The 16571-nt window shown below is 38.7% G+C and overlaps 2 protein-coding genes across 4 annotated transcripts in view; one reads left to right on the top strand and one right to left on the bottom strand.

The window, feature by feature from the left end:
• Positions 1 to 448: 448 nt before the first annotated feature.
• Positions 449 to 9683, bottom strand: HNRNPH3 (heterogeneous nuclear ribonucleoprotein H3). Of its 3 annotated transcripts, none has more exons than XM_045568867.1 (10): positions 9470 to 9683; positions 4781 to 4915; positions 4101 to 4239; positions 3441 to 3580; positions 2882 to 2968; positions 2555 to 2670; positions 1447 to 1582; positions 1047 to 1142; positions 877 to 969; positions 449 to 748 (listed from the first exon to the last, which is right to left on the bottom strand). In XM_045568867.1, exons 2-10 carry the CDS (start codon positions 4890 to 4892, stop codon positions 672 to 674), a joined length of 996 nt encoding a protein of 331 aa, XP_045424823.1. In that variant the 5' UTR covers positions 4893 to 4915; positions 9470 to 9683; the 3' UTR covers positions 449 to 671. The 3 variants fall into 3 exon arrangements, with proteins under 3 accessions (XP_045424823.1, XP_045424821.1, XP_045424822.1); XM_045568865.1 differs by having other exon boundaries at positions 3396 to 3580; positions 9470 to 9681; XM_045568866.1 differs by lacking the exon at positions 9470 to 9683 and adding an exon at positions 6268 to 6585 and having other exon boundaries at positions 3396 to 3580.
• PBLD (phenazine biosynthesis like protein domain containing) overlaps positions 8712 to 16571 on the top strand; it is a 29981-nt gene continuing 22121 nt past the window's right edge. Inside the window, exon 1 of the mRNA XM_045568868.1 lies at positions 8712 to 8980. The gene's annotated coding sequence lies outside the window, so the exon portion shown is untranslated. The remainder of the gene's footprint in view (positions 8981 to 16571) is intronic.

Genomic DNA, 16571 nt, shown 5'->3' with positions numbered 1-16571 from the left:
AAGTGTCACGGGGATTTTACTCCAAAATCTAGGGTTAGAATTTAGAACTTCCAATGCTCCCATCCCCCAGTTACACAATTACGAATACTCAGAAATCCAGATACCTCTTATATCATCAACATTCCAGAGCTAAGCCTGATAAATTACATTTGAGAAAGAATAACATGGAACTAATTAGCTGAATTTATACTCCTGAAGCTACCTCATCTTTAGGCTTTATATTTACAGTGTTGTCCAGGAGAAATTAACAAAAAAAGTTACACTAACTATATTTGTGAAGCTCTATTTCAGATGTCTACTTAAGACTTGTAATTTATGCAGAGGTGAGCCATTATCCTCTAAAATTACACCATTCTACTTAACAGAGCTAATAAAATACACCAACCCAAATCTTGTGAAGGCAGCACATCTTTAAGAGTAACTAGTATATAAAAAGTATCAACATCAGTGGTTTGAATATAAAAATTTATTTAAGTCAAAGTATGCAACAAATAAAACCTACAGAAAACAGATTTCCCCATCACAATCTGTTGCTTTACCAAATAATATTTTGAAAACACATTCCTTCAGTCATTATAAAGTTCTTAAAATACAAAAGAAAGTAAATCTGTAAGAAAGTCTAGTAGACCAGATGCTGTTGTCAGGACTTGTATATGTTGGTGGTTATGCTTTCAGTACATCCCACGCCATCCACCTCCACTCATGCCACCTTGCCCATAGTAACCTCCACTGCCTCCACCGCCACGGCCTTAAGAAAAAATGACATTAAGAATCACTTAGCACAAGACATTCATGCGTGAGATGTAAAAAGTATTGTGTGCATTTTTAATTGTACTGTATATGGGGACTAACACAAACCGAACTAGAGATACTTACCATAACCACCCAAGCCATCAGGAGTACCATATCCTCCACTGTAATTGTTCCCCATTCCCATCCTTCCAACAGATCCATAACCTCCCTGATTATCTTTTGGGGAAAAAAAAAAAAAGTTTGAGACGGATTGCTAAGCAGCTAACTCTGCTTATCTTAAAAACTTTACATACCCATTCCATCTCTGCCGTAGCCTCCCATTCCTGAACCGCCCATTCCAGAGCCGCCTCCAGGAGTAGAATTCAGGAAGAGTTCAATGTATCGATGTTCTTTAAGAAAAAAAGCAAGGGTATAAGGGGAGAGAGAAAGGAATGATGGATCATAATTTTATCAATAAAAGCTTTAAAAGGTTAACTGGCTAATATGAAAGTAAATATTAAATATCAATTCCTAGTGTGGTGATGAAAAAAACACAGGAACCATTAAAATCTGAACTTCATATAGAGGCCAATGGCTGCCAAGAGTAACCTACAGAACCTAGGACCTCTTGTATTTACTTAAACAAATGAGAGAATTCATTTTACATGTAAGTTCACATCTAGGAAATGATAGCATGGCAAGAATACCACTTACGCATGTTATTTTTATCTTTAGACATGGCAGCTACTGCATCTTCATGTGTTACAAACTCTACATCTGCTTCTCCTGTTGCTCTGCCATCAGCTCCAATATCAATATGAACTCGTATTGGATTTAGTGGTGAGAAGAACTAAATGAAAAAACACATTTCTTTTCTGTTCAGATTATTGCAAAGAACTTAACCACTTTTAAAATAAGCAAGGTGATACTAAATTTTGAAAGAACAATGTATCTAATCTAGAAAATATTTTATCGTAAACAGATGAAATCTTTTTACCCTATGACCTGAGATGGAACAAATCCCCACCCCTAATCTTGCCTTCCAAGAAATTTACTTCAAAATTGCTGTCCTAGATATAATAGGTCCCCTGAAACTCAGAAACTATATGCAGAGAAATAGGGTATATCATGATTCAGAACAACGGGGTTTGATAAACCTGCAAACTCTACATATAGTTCTAATCACAAGTTAACCAGGTTTAAGCTATCAGTATAAAGGCATTTGGAACGTACACCAACTGGTTCCCAGTAAGATCTAGAGCAAACTTTGGCTTTAAGAGCCAGACAGTATTTTTGGCTTTGTTTACCACTGGCTCTCTAATGCACCTACTGAATAAACAAATTGGTGTGACTGGATTTAGTCCACAGGCTGATTATTTGCTGACCCCCTATCCAATTTAAAACCAATCAGTTTCAAATCAATGACAGCAGCAGCATCTATTCCTGTTATTTGCAACGCCTCAGTCTTTAATCACCATCTAGCCTATAAAGCGAAACCCAACCACCAAAACTTAAATCTTTTGAAACCTGACACAATGACAAAAAAATATTCTCCAGTCACCAGCACTCTATACTGATCATTCTCTTTCACTATATCCTTAACTGAACTTTATGAATGTAGCTTTTTACTTGCTTGAATCCTATGTAGGTCAGGACACAATGGACACAAAAATAACTGTAACACTAAAGATAAGGGAGTAGATGTGTTTTTTATGTTCAAGGGATTCTAATGTTAACTATAAACATGAAAACAATAAGAATGCTTCAAAATTTAGATACCAGGACAAGTACAAAACCACTAATAATTACTAAAATTACTCACATTAGCAATGTCATTTTCAGTTGCACGAAAAGGCAACCCTCTCATGTGTACGAAATGACCACCATGAAATCCTGAACTTGCATCACCAGCGCCACCATAGCCATGTCCTCCCATCCCTGGAAAATAACATTTGCAAAGATTATAAACTATTATAGAAACACTGTTAGAAAAGTATACATATGTACTATACAAGGTATAAAAAAAGCCCTACACAGGACCACACTGAAGTATGCTCAACTTTTTATACAAGTTACCTTTATTACCACTAAGAGCTTGCAAATACTAAAAATTATCTCAGAATAAAATTATCTTTAATATTTACTGTACCTCTTCCATCTCTCATTCTGTCATCAAAGCCATCATTTCCATAGCCATAATTATTATAGCCTCCATAGTCATCAAAACCTCCATAACCTGTGTAATTTAAGGAGAAATACATGAATACGTTTTCAAGAGATAAATTTTATAATCTAGTTTACAAAACACATTTTGTGATAAGCATTTTCACTTGACTATTTTTGTAATTTCCAACTTAGTGCATATGAAGTATTTAACACCTATGGAAATAAAAAATCTAAAAAGGACAAATTCAGACATGTAAATTAAATTTCATTCCCATGCCAAAATATGCCAATATCTTCCTTTTAATTTCTGCGTAAGTTTTCTGGGTGCTAATGTGCATCAATCCAGTCCCATAGCTGGCCACATAAATCCGTATTTTCATGAACAGGTTTTAAAACCTTGTAGGTACTGAAATTACTGCCATTTCTATATTTCTTGACAAAATGTCAGGAATATTAAGAAAATGACAACAGAACCTGTGTTCATTAGATACACATACCACCATCATATCCATCACCTCCTCGTCGCATTCTGTCATACATACTTCCACGCCCAGCTCCATAATAACCCCCTCTTCCTCCTATTGGTCTATCATATGGTCCCGGTCGCTGTCCCAGCAATCTTCTTGGTGGATCATAAAATCCTTTGATTTCACTCCTGCTACTTCTGAAGATCTCAATATACCTATTTAAAAACGTTTTAAGGTATAGGTTTCAGCATAAATGTATTAGAGAAAATTAGATATTGGGCAAAATGCAGTACATTTTTCTACATCTAGATACATAACCCAATTTAAATTGCCTAAATACACCACAAGTTAACATTTTTTACACCTACAAACTTAAATAATTAAATATTTAAGTTTTACATAGACAAATTAGTCATTTGAAAACAATTCATAAAATATATTTTTAGTTTGTTTCCTTTAGTACAAGATAGTGTTTTAAAGAAAATAGGTTGATTATACAAATGCATTCATTGACAACATCCTACAGAGAAATGGAAACAATCTAATTTTAATTCAAATAAACTATTAGCATTAATTCCCCACCCAAATCTGTAGTTTCCAAGTTAAATTTAGGTAATTATCAATTCTTTTAAACTACCCCAGAAAAATGTTATGGTTACCCCCCCATTTAAGCAATAGTGACCCACAACCCCCAAAAATAAAAATTTAACACCATCCCAAACTCTCCATCCCCACCTGTGCCCTATTCTTTCCTTGTGTTTCCCCAGAGCATTTTCTGCTATCTCCTTTGAAGCAAACTGCACGAAGGCCTCCCCTGTGCTTCTCCCCTGGTAGTCCATCGTCAATGTTATCCCATTTGGCACGATTTCCAACCCTTTAACCCAAGGACAAATAACCCCATCAAGGGGAACAGTGTTAAAGGCTGAAACATTCCCATCTGAATCAAATATTTAAAACAAGTCTAAAGAAAACAAAACAAAACAAAAAAGCTTAGTTTCCCATCACCCCATAATACAAATGAAAAGATTTTTTCAAATATTACTGGATTAAATAAATTTTTTGCAACCAGTGTAAAAACACTGTGTAATTATACTCTAAAAGCCCACCTATATTACATGAAAAAAATTGCTACAAATCAAACTTAACTCCATATGCTCCATATGCTAATTCATGGTTTATTTCATCACACAATTATTCTCAATTAAGTTACTGTAAATTAATTAGGTTTTACATATTCTTACACATTCTGTATTGAATATTAACTGGAGCACATTTCATATTTTAATACATTCACCAAGATTATCATGGTTAAATTTAAAAGTTCCAAAATCAAATGGGTTTTACAAATTAAAAACTGAGTAATATAATACAAATAGAAAATCACACTACTAAACTTTGACTAATACTAGAGGTACCTTGAAAGAACTGAACTATTTCCTCTTTGCTGCAACCAAATGGTAGTCCTCGAAGTCGTACTGTCCCATCACTAGCGTCATTTGGACCATTATGTTTCATAACCCAATCCATCTCAATACCGTTTGATTTAAATGCTATAAAAAATAAACAAGCACATAGAGCAGTCAATCAAAATACACTCTTTTCAAGAGGTACTGAAGAAACACCTCTCAGAGGTGTCACAAGAGGAAATGCAACATAGGGTTAGAAGACTCCTGTTGACAATGCCACAACCCAAGGGATACCACCTTTCTATTTGGGGGTGGGGAAAAAAGGCAGTGAAACCTGACACTTCCTGGCAAAAACCACTGAATTCTTAGGATCAAACATATATTTCCTACTTTTAAGAAAACTCAATAATTCAACTACCAGAGTCTTCAAACTATTTGTCACCTGAATGCCAACTCCAGCCTTTTCATCTCACATTTTCTTTCATACTTCTCAGATTTCACTATTCACCTGAATAGTCATGCACAGTCTTTAAAACTTGAATTATTCAAAAGTTACATATCATACCACCATCTACTCACATCAGAGAGCCTAAGTAAAAATGTAATGAATAGTAGTTGATGTTGAAAAGTATTACAAAGGTGATGCACTCTAATTTTCAATACACCAAACTGTCTTTGAATGGGGGAAATTTTAGCTGTATCTAGTTTAAACTCACCAAGAGCAAGAGTTTTAAAATTAATTAATTAGAACTGAGTTAAAACTGAAGTCGAAGGCCACTTTAAAATAATCATCTTCCAACAGTACCCATGTTTTAGAGGCCATCTATTTGGAAGTCACTGGAGATAGCGAACCCATCCACCCAGTTCCCTTCCCCAGAGGCAACAGGCATCCATCCTTTTAAAATTCCAGGACACTTTCAAAAGAGGCTGATGCAGAAGTCCTTCAGCTGCAGAAACTTACCAGAACCTTACAAATTTCACTATGCAGCTGTAGGAATCCTACTCACCTGAATATTTCAAACCTTTCCCTCACCACCTCCTCCCCTGTAAACAAAAGTTTGTTCACTTGATTCCTTTATGCTCGAGGATATTTCATACTATTTCATACATCAATAGCATTCACTAATGCTTAATTTCGCATGCTCTAATTATCAGTTCAACTCTTAAGGGTGGCATCCGCAAAGAGTAAATTTCTTTTTCCTAGAATTCACGTACTTAAAGTAAGCTAATGTAGGAACTCTCCAGAAGTTGTTACTAATCAAATAACCTCTACATATGAATCACCTTCAGCACCTGTTTTGTTAAAGCCCTAGGTGCCACCCTAGACATACAGAACCAAAACGAACTGACATTACAACTTATTCACAAATAAACATTATCAACTTTTAAGAGAAATACCCCGGGGGCTTGAGTCTCTACTCTGTCATCCACAGGCTGCATCAACTACTTAACCTCTGAGCCTATTCAACTGTAAAATATAGCAGTAGAACCCATACCTCACTGGGCTGTTGTCAAGAATTATTTAAAGAGCTTGGTCTGCCTCATGGTAAGCATTTGCTGACAGCAACTGTCACTGAATTTTAAGGTGCCCTGCAAAAGCAATGAGATTTACCACAAACAGAATTTCTGAACCTTAAAGAATAGAAAATTATTCTGAGTCTTGAAAGGAAATAAGGACTGTTAAATCTTTTCCAAGGCAGCAAAGGGTTTTTAAAAGTTTAATACCATTCCAGAGAGTGGCTCTGAAAAAAGCCGCCAAATCAGTTTGAGAAAAAAGTTCAGAGACATCTTGAAGATCTCTACCATTTAAAAAAAATAAAAAAAATTCAAAACAGCACCAACCTAAACAAGTGTGACCAAAAAGCATGATCTAAGAACAGAAGAGAGGAAAAGGTGGAAAAGATCTAAAATCAAATGTCAATTCCTCATGAGAAATTTAAAAATCTGAAATCAATCTAATTTAATGTGAAAGGATTAGTTGGTACTTTCCTATATGAAAACAACAAAGTATTGTCTATAAGAAACACTAAACTGTTAACACAATTTTCAATTGAGGAAAACATACCCAGATTCAGAACATGAGTGTACAATAAAAAGAGAGCCTTGCTCTACTACCCATTCAGAACTCAAAATTCTACTTACAAAACAAAAAAAGAAAGAAGAAAAAAAACCCAAGCGAATAGAAAGAGGCAATCTAATGTATTATCTTAATAAAGCTGTCAGAAACTACCTAAACAGTTTACTAATTATTCAAGATAATCCATCTAAACCTTTCTTTGCAACAATGTCATCGCTAATCACTTACTCTAAGAATTTCAAGTGTTAAAATACCAGCAATTAAAATATGAGGATAACTTTAGTCAGTTTTATGAGACTTTAAAAATATAACTTCCTAAACATTATACTAAATGAAACAAACCAGTCACAGAAGACCACAAATTTTATGATACCATTTATATTCGTGATTGTCTGAGGCTTGAAGGGAATGGGTGCGAGCAAGGGGAATGACTGCTAATTGATATGGGCATATTTTGAGTGATAAAAACATCCTAAAACTGTAGCGATGATTGTACAAATCTGGGAATGCACTAAAATCCACCGAATTCTACAGTTTAAATGTGTCAAGTTTATGGTATGTAAATTATATCCCAAACCCGTTAAGGAAAAAATACCTAATAAAAACAATTGAAATACAAAATTCTCATAATGTGGGGGCATATCCTATCTTCTTGAAGTGTCCTCTAAATGGTAGCCTGGTGGTCCAAAAAAATGAGAATGAATTTTATTTTTTGCCAAACAAGTGGTGATAATTAAGTTTAACTATAATGGAAATTTTACACCATTCTTCCTTTCCAATGTGCCTGCACCTTAATTTTAAATAAGAAAGTTAGACATACCACTAATACCTTAAGGAGATAAGGACTCAGTTATTTTAAAAAGGCAACTAGATGGGTTTCCAGATTATGGCGCAGACAAAAGAGGGCAGAAAAAAGGTGTGTCGTCTAATCCAATCAGGAAAGCTATTAATCATAACGTATACTACTTTGTAGGAATGTCTGAGCTGTCTTTCTAAAGTCCACCAAAACCTACTGTTTCAAAGTAAGAATTTTGGTAAACTTTTCCTTGGCAATCTTGACAAAGCATCATAGAACATCTTCAACAACAGGCAGGAAGGTTTTGTTTTTGTTTTTAGAGCTGGAAAAGTAGATAACAGACTTCTTGTAAAGATTTATATGAATCATTAAAAACACTTTCAGGCCTTTCCCCTCCCTTCTGTACTGTCTTCAATGAAAACTACCCACCAGTTCGCTGTTCTAAGAAGCCTGTCCTCAAAATTACACCACCACGTGACTGGGTTTACAACTTGTCCTGTTTAGTAGGCTTATTTCCCTGTTCAAAATACGATTACAAAGTAGTATACTCCTACACTAAAGGAAAAACATGCTTAGCTACCAAAAGAAAATAAACCCTAACTGTATTTTTAAGTATTTTATGTCTACAGCCTTATGCCAAGAAAAAAAAAAAATCTCTCTGCACAAAATACAACTCTTGGAGATTGAATATTTAAAGCTACTAACGCAATTCCTATATGTACACACATATACTTTTACCACCACTGGTTGTGTTTAACTATTTCCTAAAAGTGAAACTCTTAAATTCTAACCCACCTGGGCCAAACTACACAAAACCACGGTTAAACCACCCACCACCGCCCCCCAGTTCAAAAAGCAGTATCACAGTTCACTGGGCCCAGACGACCTCTCTGAAATATGCCCATTTCACATTCCTATTCGATAAGTCACCCAACTTTTCTGCGTACGTAATTACCCGCAAAATTAACGTTTAAGCGTGGAAAAGAAAAAAAAAACCTTGGAAAATGAGTACGTACTCTTTTCGAAGTTCCAAATCGGGAATATAAGGGCCGGCTAAGCGTCCTTTATTCCTCCCCGGAGACTTTTCGTTTATCTAGCTGCCCTAGAGACCGGAGAGCTAGGGAGAGTACGCCCCTTCCCCCTCCCGGCCCGGCAGCCAAGCCTGGCTTAAAACCTTCGCCACCGGGCGGCGGGATTACAAAGGAGGCCGTCTGCCTCCTTTGTCCTGGATTTGGGAGTTGAGCGCCTTCGTCGCCATTGGCCTTCTTCCCCCAGCTCCAGCCTTTCTCATCTTGGGAATCTGCGTCAGAAGTCACTCGCAGCCCCGCCAGCCCAGGTAGCCCTGCCGAGACTGCGGAGGAACGGAGGCCGCGGCGGGAGGCCAGGCCCAGCCGGCGCCATTTCCATCGGGAGCGCGCCCGGCAGCCCTGACTCTCCCCCCACCCAACTGCCCCGCCGTTCCCTGCTCGCTTCGCTCCCCACCTTCATCCCTTCCGAGGAGCTCTGACCAACCCCACCCCCGGCCTTCTAAGTCAGTTTTCGGAAGCTGGGGAACAGAAAGTAAAAAGAGCGGGGAAGGGCGGGAAGCCAAGGTGGCCGCGCCACCGTACCCAAAATGGCGGAGGCCATTTTGAAGAGGGAAATGCTGGACGTCCCCCACTTCGGGCCTTGGTGTCCTCCCCTCCGCAAGCCGCCCTCCTTGAAGTGGGAGGTTAGCGGGCAGGCGCACCCCAGCCGTCACCGGGCAGCGACCTCCACCCCCTTCCCCCTCCCGGTCTTTCGTCCTTCTCCCGACTCGGCTCTCAAAACCACCAGCCCAACCTACCCCCTTTTACTTCGGATACCCTGTCAGGCGATAGTAACACCGACTCCGGTGCTCGGGTCCGGTCGTGAGGCGGGACAAGTCGTTCGCCTCGTGTAGCGCTCACCACAACGGCTATTCCAACCGTCTCCGGCGGCGACAACCGCTAAGGGAGCTGCGTAGCAGAGAGACTGGCTTGGGGGGATGGGAGAGAGCGAGCGAGAAGGAGGGGGTGGAGCGAGAGCTGCTAGAACGCCCGGCCCTACTCTCGCGAGATGATAGAATCGGTTCCGCTTTGGCGTTGGCGGCAAGAAAAGCGCTTGCGTGCGGGCGTGCTGACCAGTTGCGGGCGAGGTAGAGAGAAGCAGGGGCTCGTCCAGTTAGAGAAAGAGCGTCTAGCGCGCCGCCTTTGTTGGTTACCGTACGACCGTCACATCTCAGACCGTGCTGTTCTGCCCTCTTGGGGAGGTGGCCGCAGCAGTCCTGCGCGTGTGCTTTGAAGGGACCGTGGTGTCACGGTCTGGGAAAGTTCCCCCATGGTCTACCCGATCATGAGCAAATTCCGTGAAGGTCCCGCCCTTACCCCCGCGTCAACAGCGTGGAAAGGGCGCCACGTGGTTCGGCAGGCGAACGCCAGGAGGGTGTTGTTTGTCCACCATGTTTGCATTGTGCAGTAAAAAATAGTGTTTCTCGGCTACTAAGATACAAGTGCCCACCGGGACCCTGTTTCGTCCCTCTGGCGGGGATCCTCCTCCTTCCCCTGGGCCTGGAGCTGCCGGCTGCCCCCCAGCAGGCCTCGTCCGGGTGCGTGGCATGGGCCTGAGGCTTCTTGCTTCGTTTCCCTTGTTTTAACAAATCGTTCCTCTCTCCTCTCGCCTTCGCGTTGTCTTTAATCTCTCCCACCGTTAAAGCCTCAGTGACCGATCGGCCGCCCGTGGAGGTCACCTTCGGGTAGTTTTCTAAATAGAGCTTTGCATTTTTGAAAACTGTGCTTACAAGTAACACCTAATAAATACGTTTCGGTTGTGCTGTCACTTCCCTGAATGCCTCAGGACGCGTTAAGGCCTTTAAATAAAAAAAAAAAAAATGCTAGACGAATTTCTGTGGGAAGATGGAGAGCAAGTCTGGTAAAGAGATTAGTGCAAGTTAAAGTGCAAAGGTAGGAATGTACATGGAGTGCCAGGAAGAGAAAAAGAACTTGACCACAGTCGAGTGTTTCTGTGGCATGGGTAAGATCGGAAATGTGGACGAAGCTAGATTGTAGACAACCTTCAATGTATAGCCAAAAGACTTTGGACTTAGTGTTACAGACATTGGAAAGACTATTGGGGGTGCGGTGAGGTATGTTAGCAGTGTAGAAGGATGAAATTTGTTTCGCCATGAGATCTGCAATGTGTAGGATGGAGACAGGAAACCATTTATCTTCATGTAATGGAAACTTCCATTTCAAGGCTTTAATTCATTCTCAAACTTGCTTAAGACAAGTGTGGAGCAGTAAGAATTGCCTAGGTTATTGTGCCCTACTGCCGTTCTTGAGACCGCTCGCTGATGCTGTAATTGCAATAGCTTGCAGTTATTGAGAGCTTGTTTGAGCTAGGTGTTTTACTCAATTCACTGATTCTTTACAACTGTGAAAAATAATAATTATCTGCTTTTTTAGATGAAGTGCCTGAGTCCTAGAGAAATGAAAATGCTCAAGGTCACACAGCTTAGTGGCAGAGCTAGAATTGGAGCCTATATGGTTTTACCCCAAGGGCCAGGGGCTGAAAACACTATGAACCTTCCTGGAGTTACAAATAACTTATCCGTATATTAAGGGAACATTGTTATAGGCAAATCGAAGTTAACTGCCCCTAATAAACACTTGGAGTTACCATCTCAGGAGACCTGTGGTTACTAGTTTACTGGCCAGAGGCTTTTAAACAGGCCTGAAACTTGATAGTCCTGATTATCACTGATACTGTGACCCCCTATATCCGCCCCTTAAAAAAAAAAAACAAATTTCTGTATTAGTAAGGCTTCTAGCTCCCACACTTCAGATGGAGTTCTTCCCTTAGTCCTCCTTCCCTGGGTTCGAGTTACATGGCTACTTGATCCAGGGAGCTTTCTACCTGACTTGGCAGGTGGAATTCTGTTACCCCTTTCACCCCTTGCCTGAATTCAAACAATCTATTTACTGCCTGATTGAATTTGGCATTCTTTCTACATACTTACTTTGTGTGGTTATGGGCCACAATCTTAAAATCATTCTAATGACATGAATAACTTTTCACTACCAAACTGCTATGTTTTAAGTTTTTTGGCCGCAATTTCTTTGTGTTGGGCACTCTTTGCCAGTGTAAATGCTTAAGGAATTGAAATTAGTACATGCATTCCTTTTGCCTTTTATTATTACAGCAAGTAGGAAGTTCTGAGTTAAAAAATATACCAGATAGTCATAAGTATAATTTTTATTTGGCCTCTAGTTTTATTACTTTTCTCCAAAGAAAACAACAACAAAAAACAATGTCAAGTATTGTCATTTACAAGCTGAATCCTGTAAGTAAAGTGAGATTAGCTCACCACAGCTCCAGTAATCCCTACAGAATTGTTTCCAGATCAATCTCTGTGGAATTGTTTCCATAGAGATGGTTAGAACTAAGGACTCCCAGCTGCTTTGGGGATTTTTTTTTTCTTTGTCTTCCTTTCTGTCATTTCAGTGCTTTGCTATTAGCATAGAGATCAGAGGGACCCTGGAGAGTATCTTGCTAGAGGCCATAATGAGAGAAAAGATGAAAAAGAAGAAGGAAATAGAAGTACCCACACCACCCAGGGGAAAACAGGACAAGGAACATGTGATCATGTATTTTACCATCAGAAGGAAGAGGAGAGGAAAATGCCATGCAGAGCCTGAGCGAAAGAAAGAGAAATTGAAAGAGATTGCATTCTTGTGGAGGTGCGAAGGCACATTAACTAAAAATTGGTTAAGATAGTTGTTCACATACCCCCAATGGCATTGTAAAGTACCATAAAAACTGGATTATCATAATCGCTTGCCTATGGAAAAGCAAACAAACTAAAAATGTGACAAAATCCACAAATAAGTTTCTAGGAGTGTGTCTAATTAAAGCAGTAAATGCCTTTGGAACAACAAAATTTTCTTAAGGCTTTTTAAACTGCTTGTTCTTTGGTTTATATAATATATACCTACTGTCTTTAGAAAGCACTAATCTTTATTCTGTTTAACATTGTTTCTCAAAACAAGGATTAATTACAGTTTATGTTCTTGATAACTTTTTAAGTCACGTAAATGTTCAATGTGGGACTATGGAAACCAAATGACCTCATCCAATCTTAATAATTATGATACTAAATAAATAGAAACTCAAAAGGAAGAAAACACCTAAACACATTCTTTCTCTAATTTTTGCAAATAATTAAAAATATTAAACATTCTGTTCTGGTAGATTGCTGTGAAGACCAGGGAAAATAGCTAAAAAAGATAGGTATTTAAAGAATCTAAATCAAATTACTGTTTTTAGCATGTTGTAAGCACATAAATAACTTAGAAAATACAGCATTGATAATAGAGTAACAGACCATTTTCCCCAAAGTGATTTTAAACTTCTTAGTGATAGATCAAAATACAGGTTTCATTATTTATGTACCTATGCCTCTCAGTGTGCAAACAATAATGGTCACATTGGGGTGGAGACATTTTAAGTAATTCATTTTCACCACAGTCTAGCAACGTTATTATATTATGGGCCAAGAAATTGAAGAATCAAGAGATAAAGTAATGCTCCAAAGTTCACCCAAAAAACCAATGGCAAAACTTAGAATTGCCTTCAAAGAGTCAGACAGGCCTACCTTTCAACCCTAGTTCTGACACCAGCTACCAGTTAATTGATTCTGAAGCAATAACTTTTCTGAACCTCAGTTTCTTAATCTCTAAAATGAGTTGTTAGGTTACTATATAGGGTAAAGGTTGGTGCTTGAGATAATAATAATTCTAGTCCCATGCTGTTTCATATGGAATTATCATGGCATTGTTAATAAATTTGGTTCATTACTGTTAAACTCACTTCAACAGTGAATTTAATAGAATTTTTTTTAGTAAGTACAGTGTCCGAAGCACTGTGTTGGGAGCCAGGAAATTATTCCAGTGAAATCTGTAACTCATATGAACTCATCTGTGGACACAATAAATAGTAGTTCACATGTAATGTACTGCTGATTTTCCAATCTAGGCAGATACAGCTGCTATTAATAAAATGGAAATTTGAGAGCATTACTGAATTTCTAGTAGGTCAGTATATATGTTTCCAGCCACAAAAAATTACAAGTACGTAAAGTGAAGCTGTCCTGACTTTTAAGAGCATACAGGTACATTCCATTGAATAGATGAATTATATTAAACTATAGTAAGTGATAAGACAGTAAGCACACAGTGTTAGGGGAGCACAGAATAGGGCCATTAGCATACCCTGGGGCTTCAGGGAAAGCTTTCTGAAATAGATAACTCCTGAGCTAAGAGTTGGAGAATAAGTAAAATTTAGCTGGGCTTTGAAAGATAGGAAAGGTATTTAAGGCTGAGGACACAATAAGATCCAAGGCATGGATGTAGAAAATAACTTGGTAGAAGTGGAAACTCTAAGCAGATGGAGCACTGTAAAATAGATGAAGGAAGTAGGTAGTAACCAGATCCTGGAGAAGTTTTTATTCTACCCTGTAGAACTTGGCTATTGTTTTGATGTTGATGGTCAACTTAGTGTTTTAATTAGATAATTCTGGTTAAAGTGTGGAGGGTGGATTTTGGGAATAGGAGAAGAGAGAAGACTATGAGAAGGCCCAGCAGAGATAATGAGCACTTAAACTAGAACAATGGTATTAGGGATAGATACAAGAGGATGTCTTTGAGAAATATTTGGGAGCTATTATCAAAAAGATTTAGTCTTGGAGAAGAGGGGCTGTGAATGGGTGAGTGAAAAGAAGTCAAGGATGAATTATTTTTGGCTTAGGGTTGGATGGCAGGAGCAGCAACTGATAGGAAATGTAGGAATGTTGGGTATGTTGATTTTGAGATGCCATGTACAATCCAAGTGGGTGTGTCTATTAGGAAATTAATTTGGGATAGGGATATGAATTTGGCATTCATCAACATACGTTTTGCTTTTATACTATGAAATAAGTTTTTTGGGATAGCCTCAGGCTAAGTAAATTTGCTGTAGAATCTGTTGTAAAAACCAGAATTACAGCTTAAACAACAAACTTTTATTATTTCACAGTTTCTATTGGTCAGAAATCTTGGGGCAGCTTAGTTGGATGCCTCTGGCTCAGGGTCTCTTACAAGGTTGTAATTAAAATGTAAGGTGGGGCTACAGTTATCTCAAGGCTCAAGTGAGGGAGGATCTGTTTGAAAGTTCACTCTCATGGCTACTGGCAGGCCTCAGATCATCTCCCAAATTTCCTTTTCCTTCTGTTATTGATATGTAATTTCCTTCCAGTGTGGTTGAAGGACATACTTTATATGATTTTAGTCCTTTAAATTTATTGAGACTTCTTTTATGGCCTAACAAATAGCCTATCCTGGAGAATGTTCCCTGTGCACTTAAGAAGAATGCGTTGTCTGTTGCTGTTGTGGTGCATTCTATAGATGCCTGTTAGGTCTAGTTGGTTTATAGTGTTATTCATTCAAGTCTTCTATTTCCTTGTTGATCTTCTGTCTAGTTGTTTCATTCGTTAAAGAAAGTAGGCATTGAAATCTCCAACTGTAGTCTGTTCTCCATATCCATGGATTCAACCAACTATGGACAAAAATATTTGGGAAAAAAAAGGAAAAATAATAATACAACAATAAAATATAATACAAATAAAAGAACAATATAGTATAACAACTATTTACATAGCATTTACATTGTACTAAATATTATAAGTAATCTAGAAATAATTTAAAGTGTATAGAAGGATGTACGTAGTAGATTATATGGAAATACTATGCCATTTTATATAACGGACTTGTGCATTCTTGAATTTTGGTACCCATGGAGGGTCCTGGAACCAATGCCCCGTGGATGCCAAAAATGACTCTATTATTGTTGAATTGTTTTTTTCTCCCTTTAATTTTGTCAGTTTTTGCTTCATGTATTTTGGGGCTCTATTAGGTGCATATATGTTTGTAATTGTCATATCTTCCTGATGGATTGATCCTTTTAGTGTTATAAAATGTCCTTTGTTTCTAGTAACAACTTTTGTCTTAAAGTTTATTTTGTCTGATACTAGTATAGCCACTCTGGTCTCTTTTAGTTACTCTTTACATGGCATATCTTTTTTCCACTCTAATTTCCAACCTGTGTGTGTCTTTGAATCTAAAGTTTGTCTCTTGTAGAAAGAATTTAGTTAGATTAATTATTTATTTATTTATTTATAGACAGATCCTCGCTCTTTTGCCCTGGGTAGAGTGCAGTGGCATCATCATAGCTCACTGCAACCTCAAACTCCTGGGCTCAAGTGGTCCTCTTGCCTCCACCTTGGAATAGCTGGGACTATAGGCACGTGCCACAATGCCCAGCTAAGTTTTCTATTTTTGGTGGTGACAGTGCTCAGTGCTCAGGCTGGTCTTGAATCCTCTCAAGCAATCCTCTCTCCTCAGCCTCCCATAGTGCTAGGATTACAGGCGTGAGCTACCTTGCTTGGCCTAGATTATTTTATTTATTTATTTTTTTTGAGACAGAGTCTCACTCTGTTGCCCAGGCTAGAGTGAGTGCCGTGGCATCAGCCTAGCTCACAGCAACCTCAAACTCCTGGGCTCAAGCTATCCTCCTGCCTCAGCCTCCCGAGTAGCTGGGACTACAGGCATGCACCACCATGCCTGGCTAATTTTTTCTATATATATATATTTTAGCTGTCCATATAATTTCTTTCTATTTTTAGTAGAGACAGGGTCTCGCTCTTGCTCAGGCTGGTCTCGAACTCCTGAGCTGAAACAATCTGCCCGCCTCGGCCTCCCAGAGTGCTAGGATTACAGGCGTGAGCCACCGCGCCCGGCCCATAACATGTTTTAAAAACACTGTTTCTCTCCATTGCTACAGTTAAATCCAAATAGTATAAATGTAGAGTGATAGATAATATGTTTCCCTAAAGACTC

This window comes from Lemur catta, chromosome 14 (assembly GCF_020740605.2).
Source record: "Lemur catta isolate mLemCat1 chromosome 14, mLemCat1.pri, whole genome shotgun sequence".
Lineage (NCBI taxonomy): Eukaryota > Metazoa > Chordata > Mammalia > Primates > Lemuridae > Lemur > Lemur catta.
Note: the sequence above shows the minus strand (reverse complement) of the source record. Positions and strands in the feature narration are given on the sequence as shown.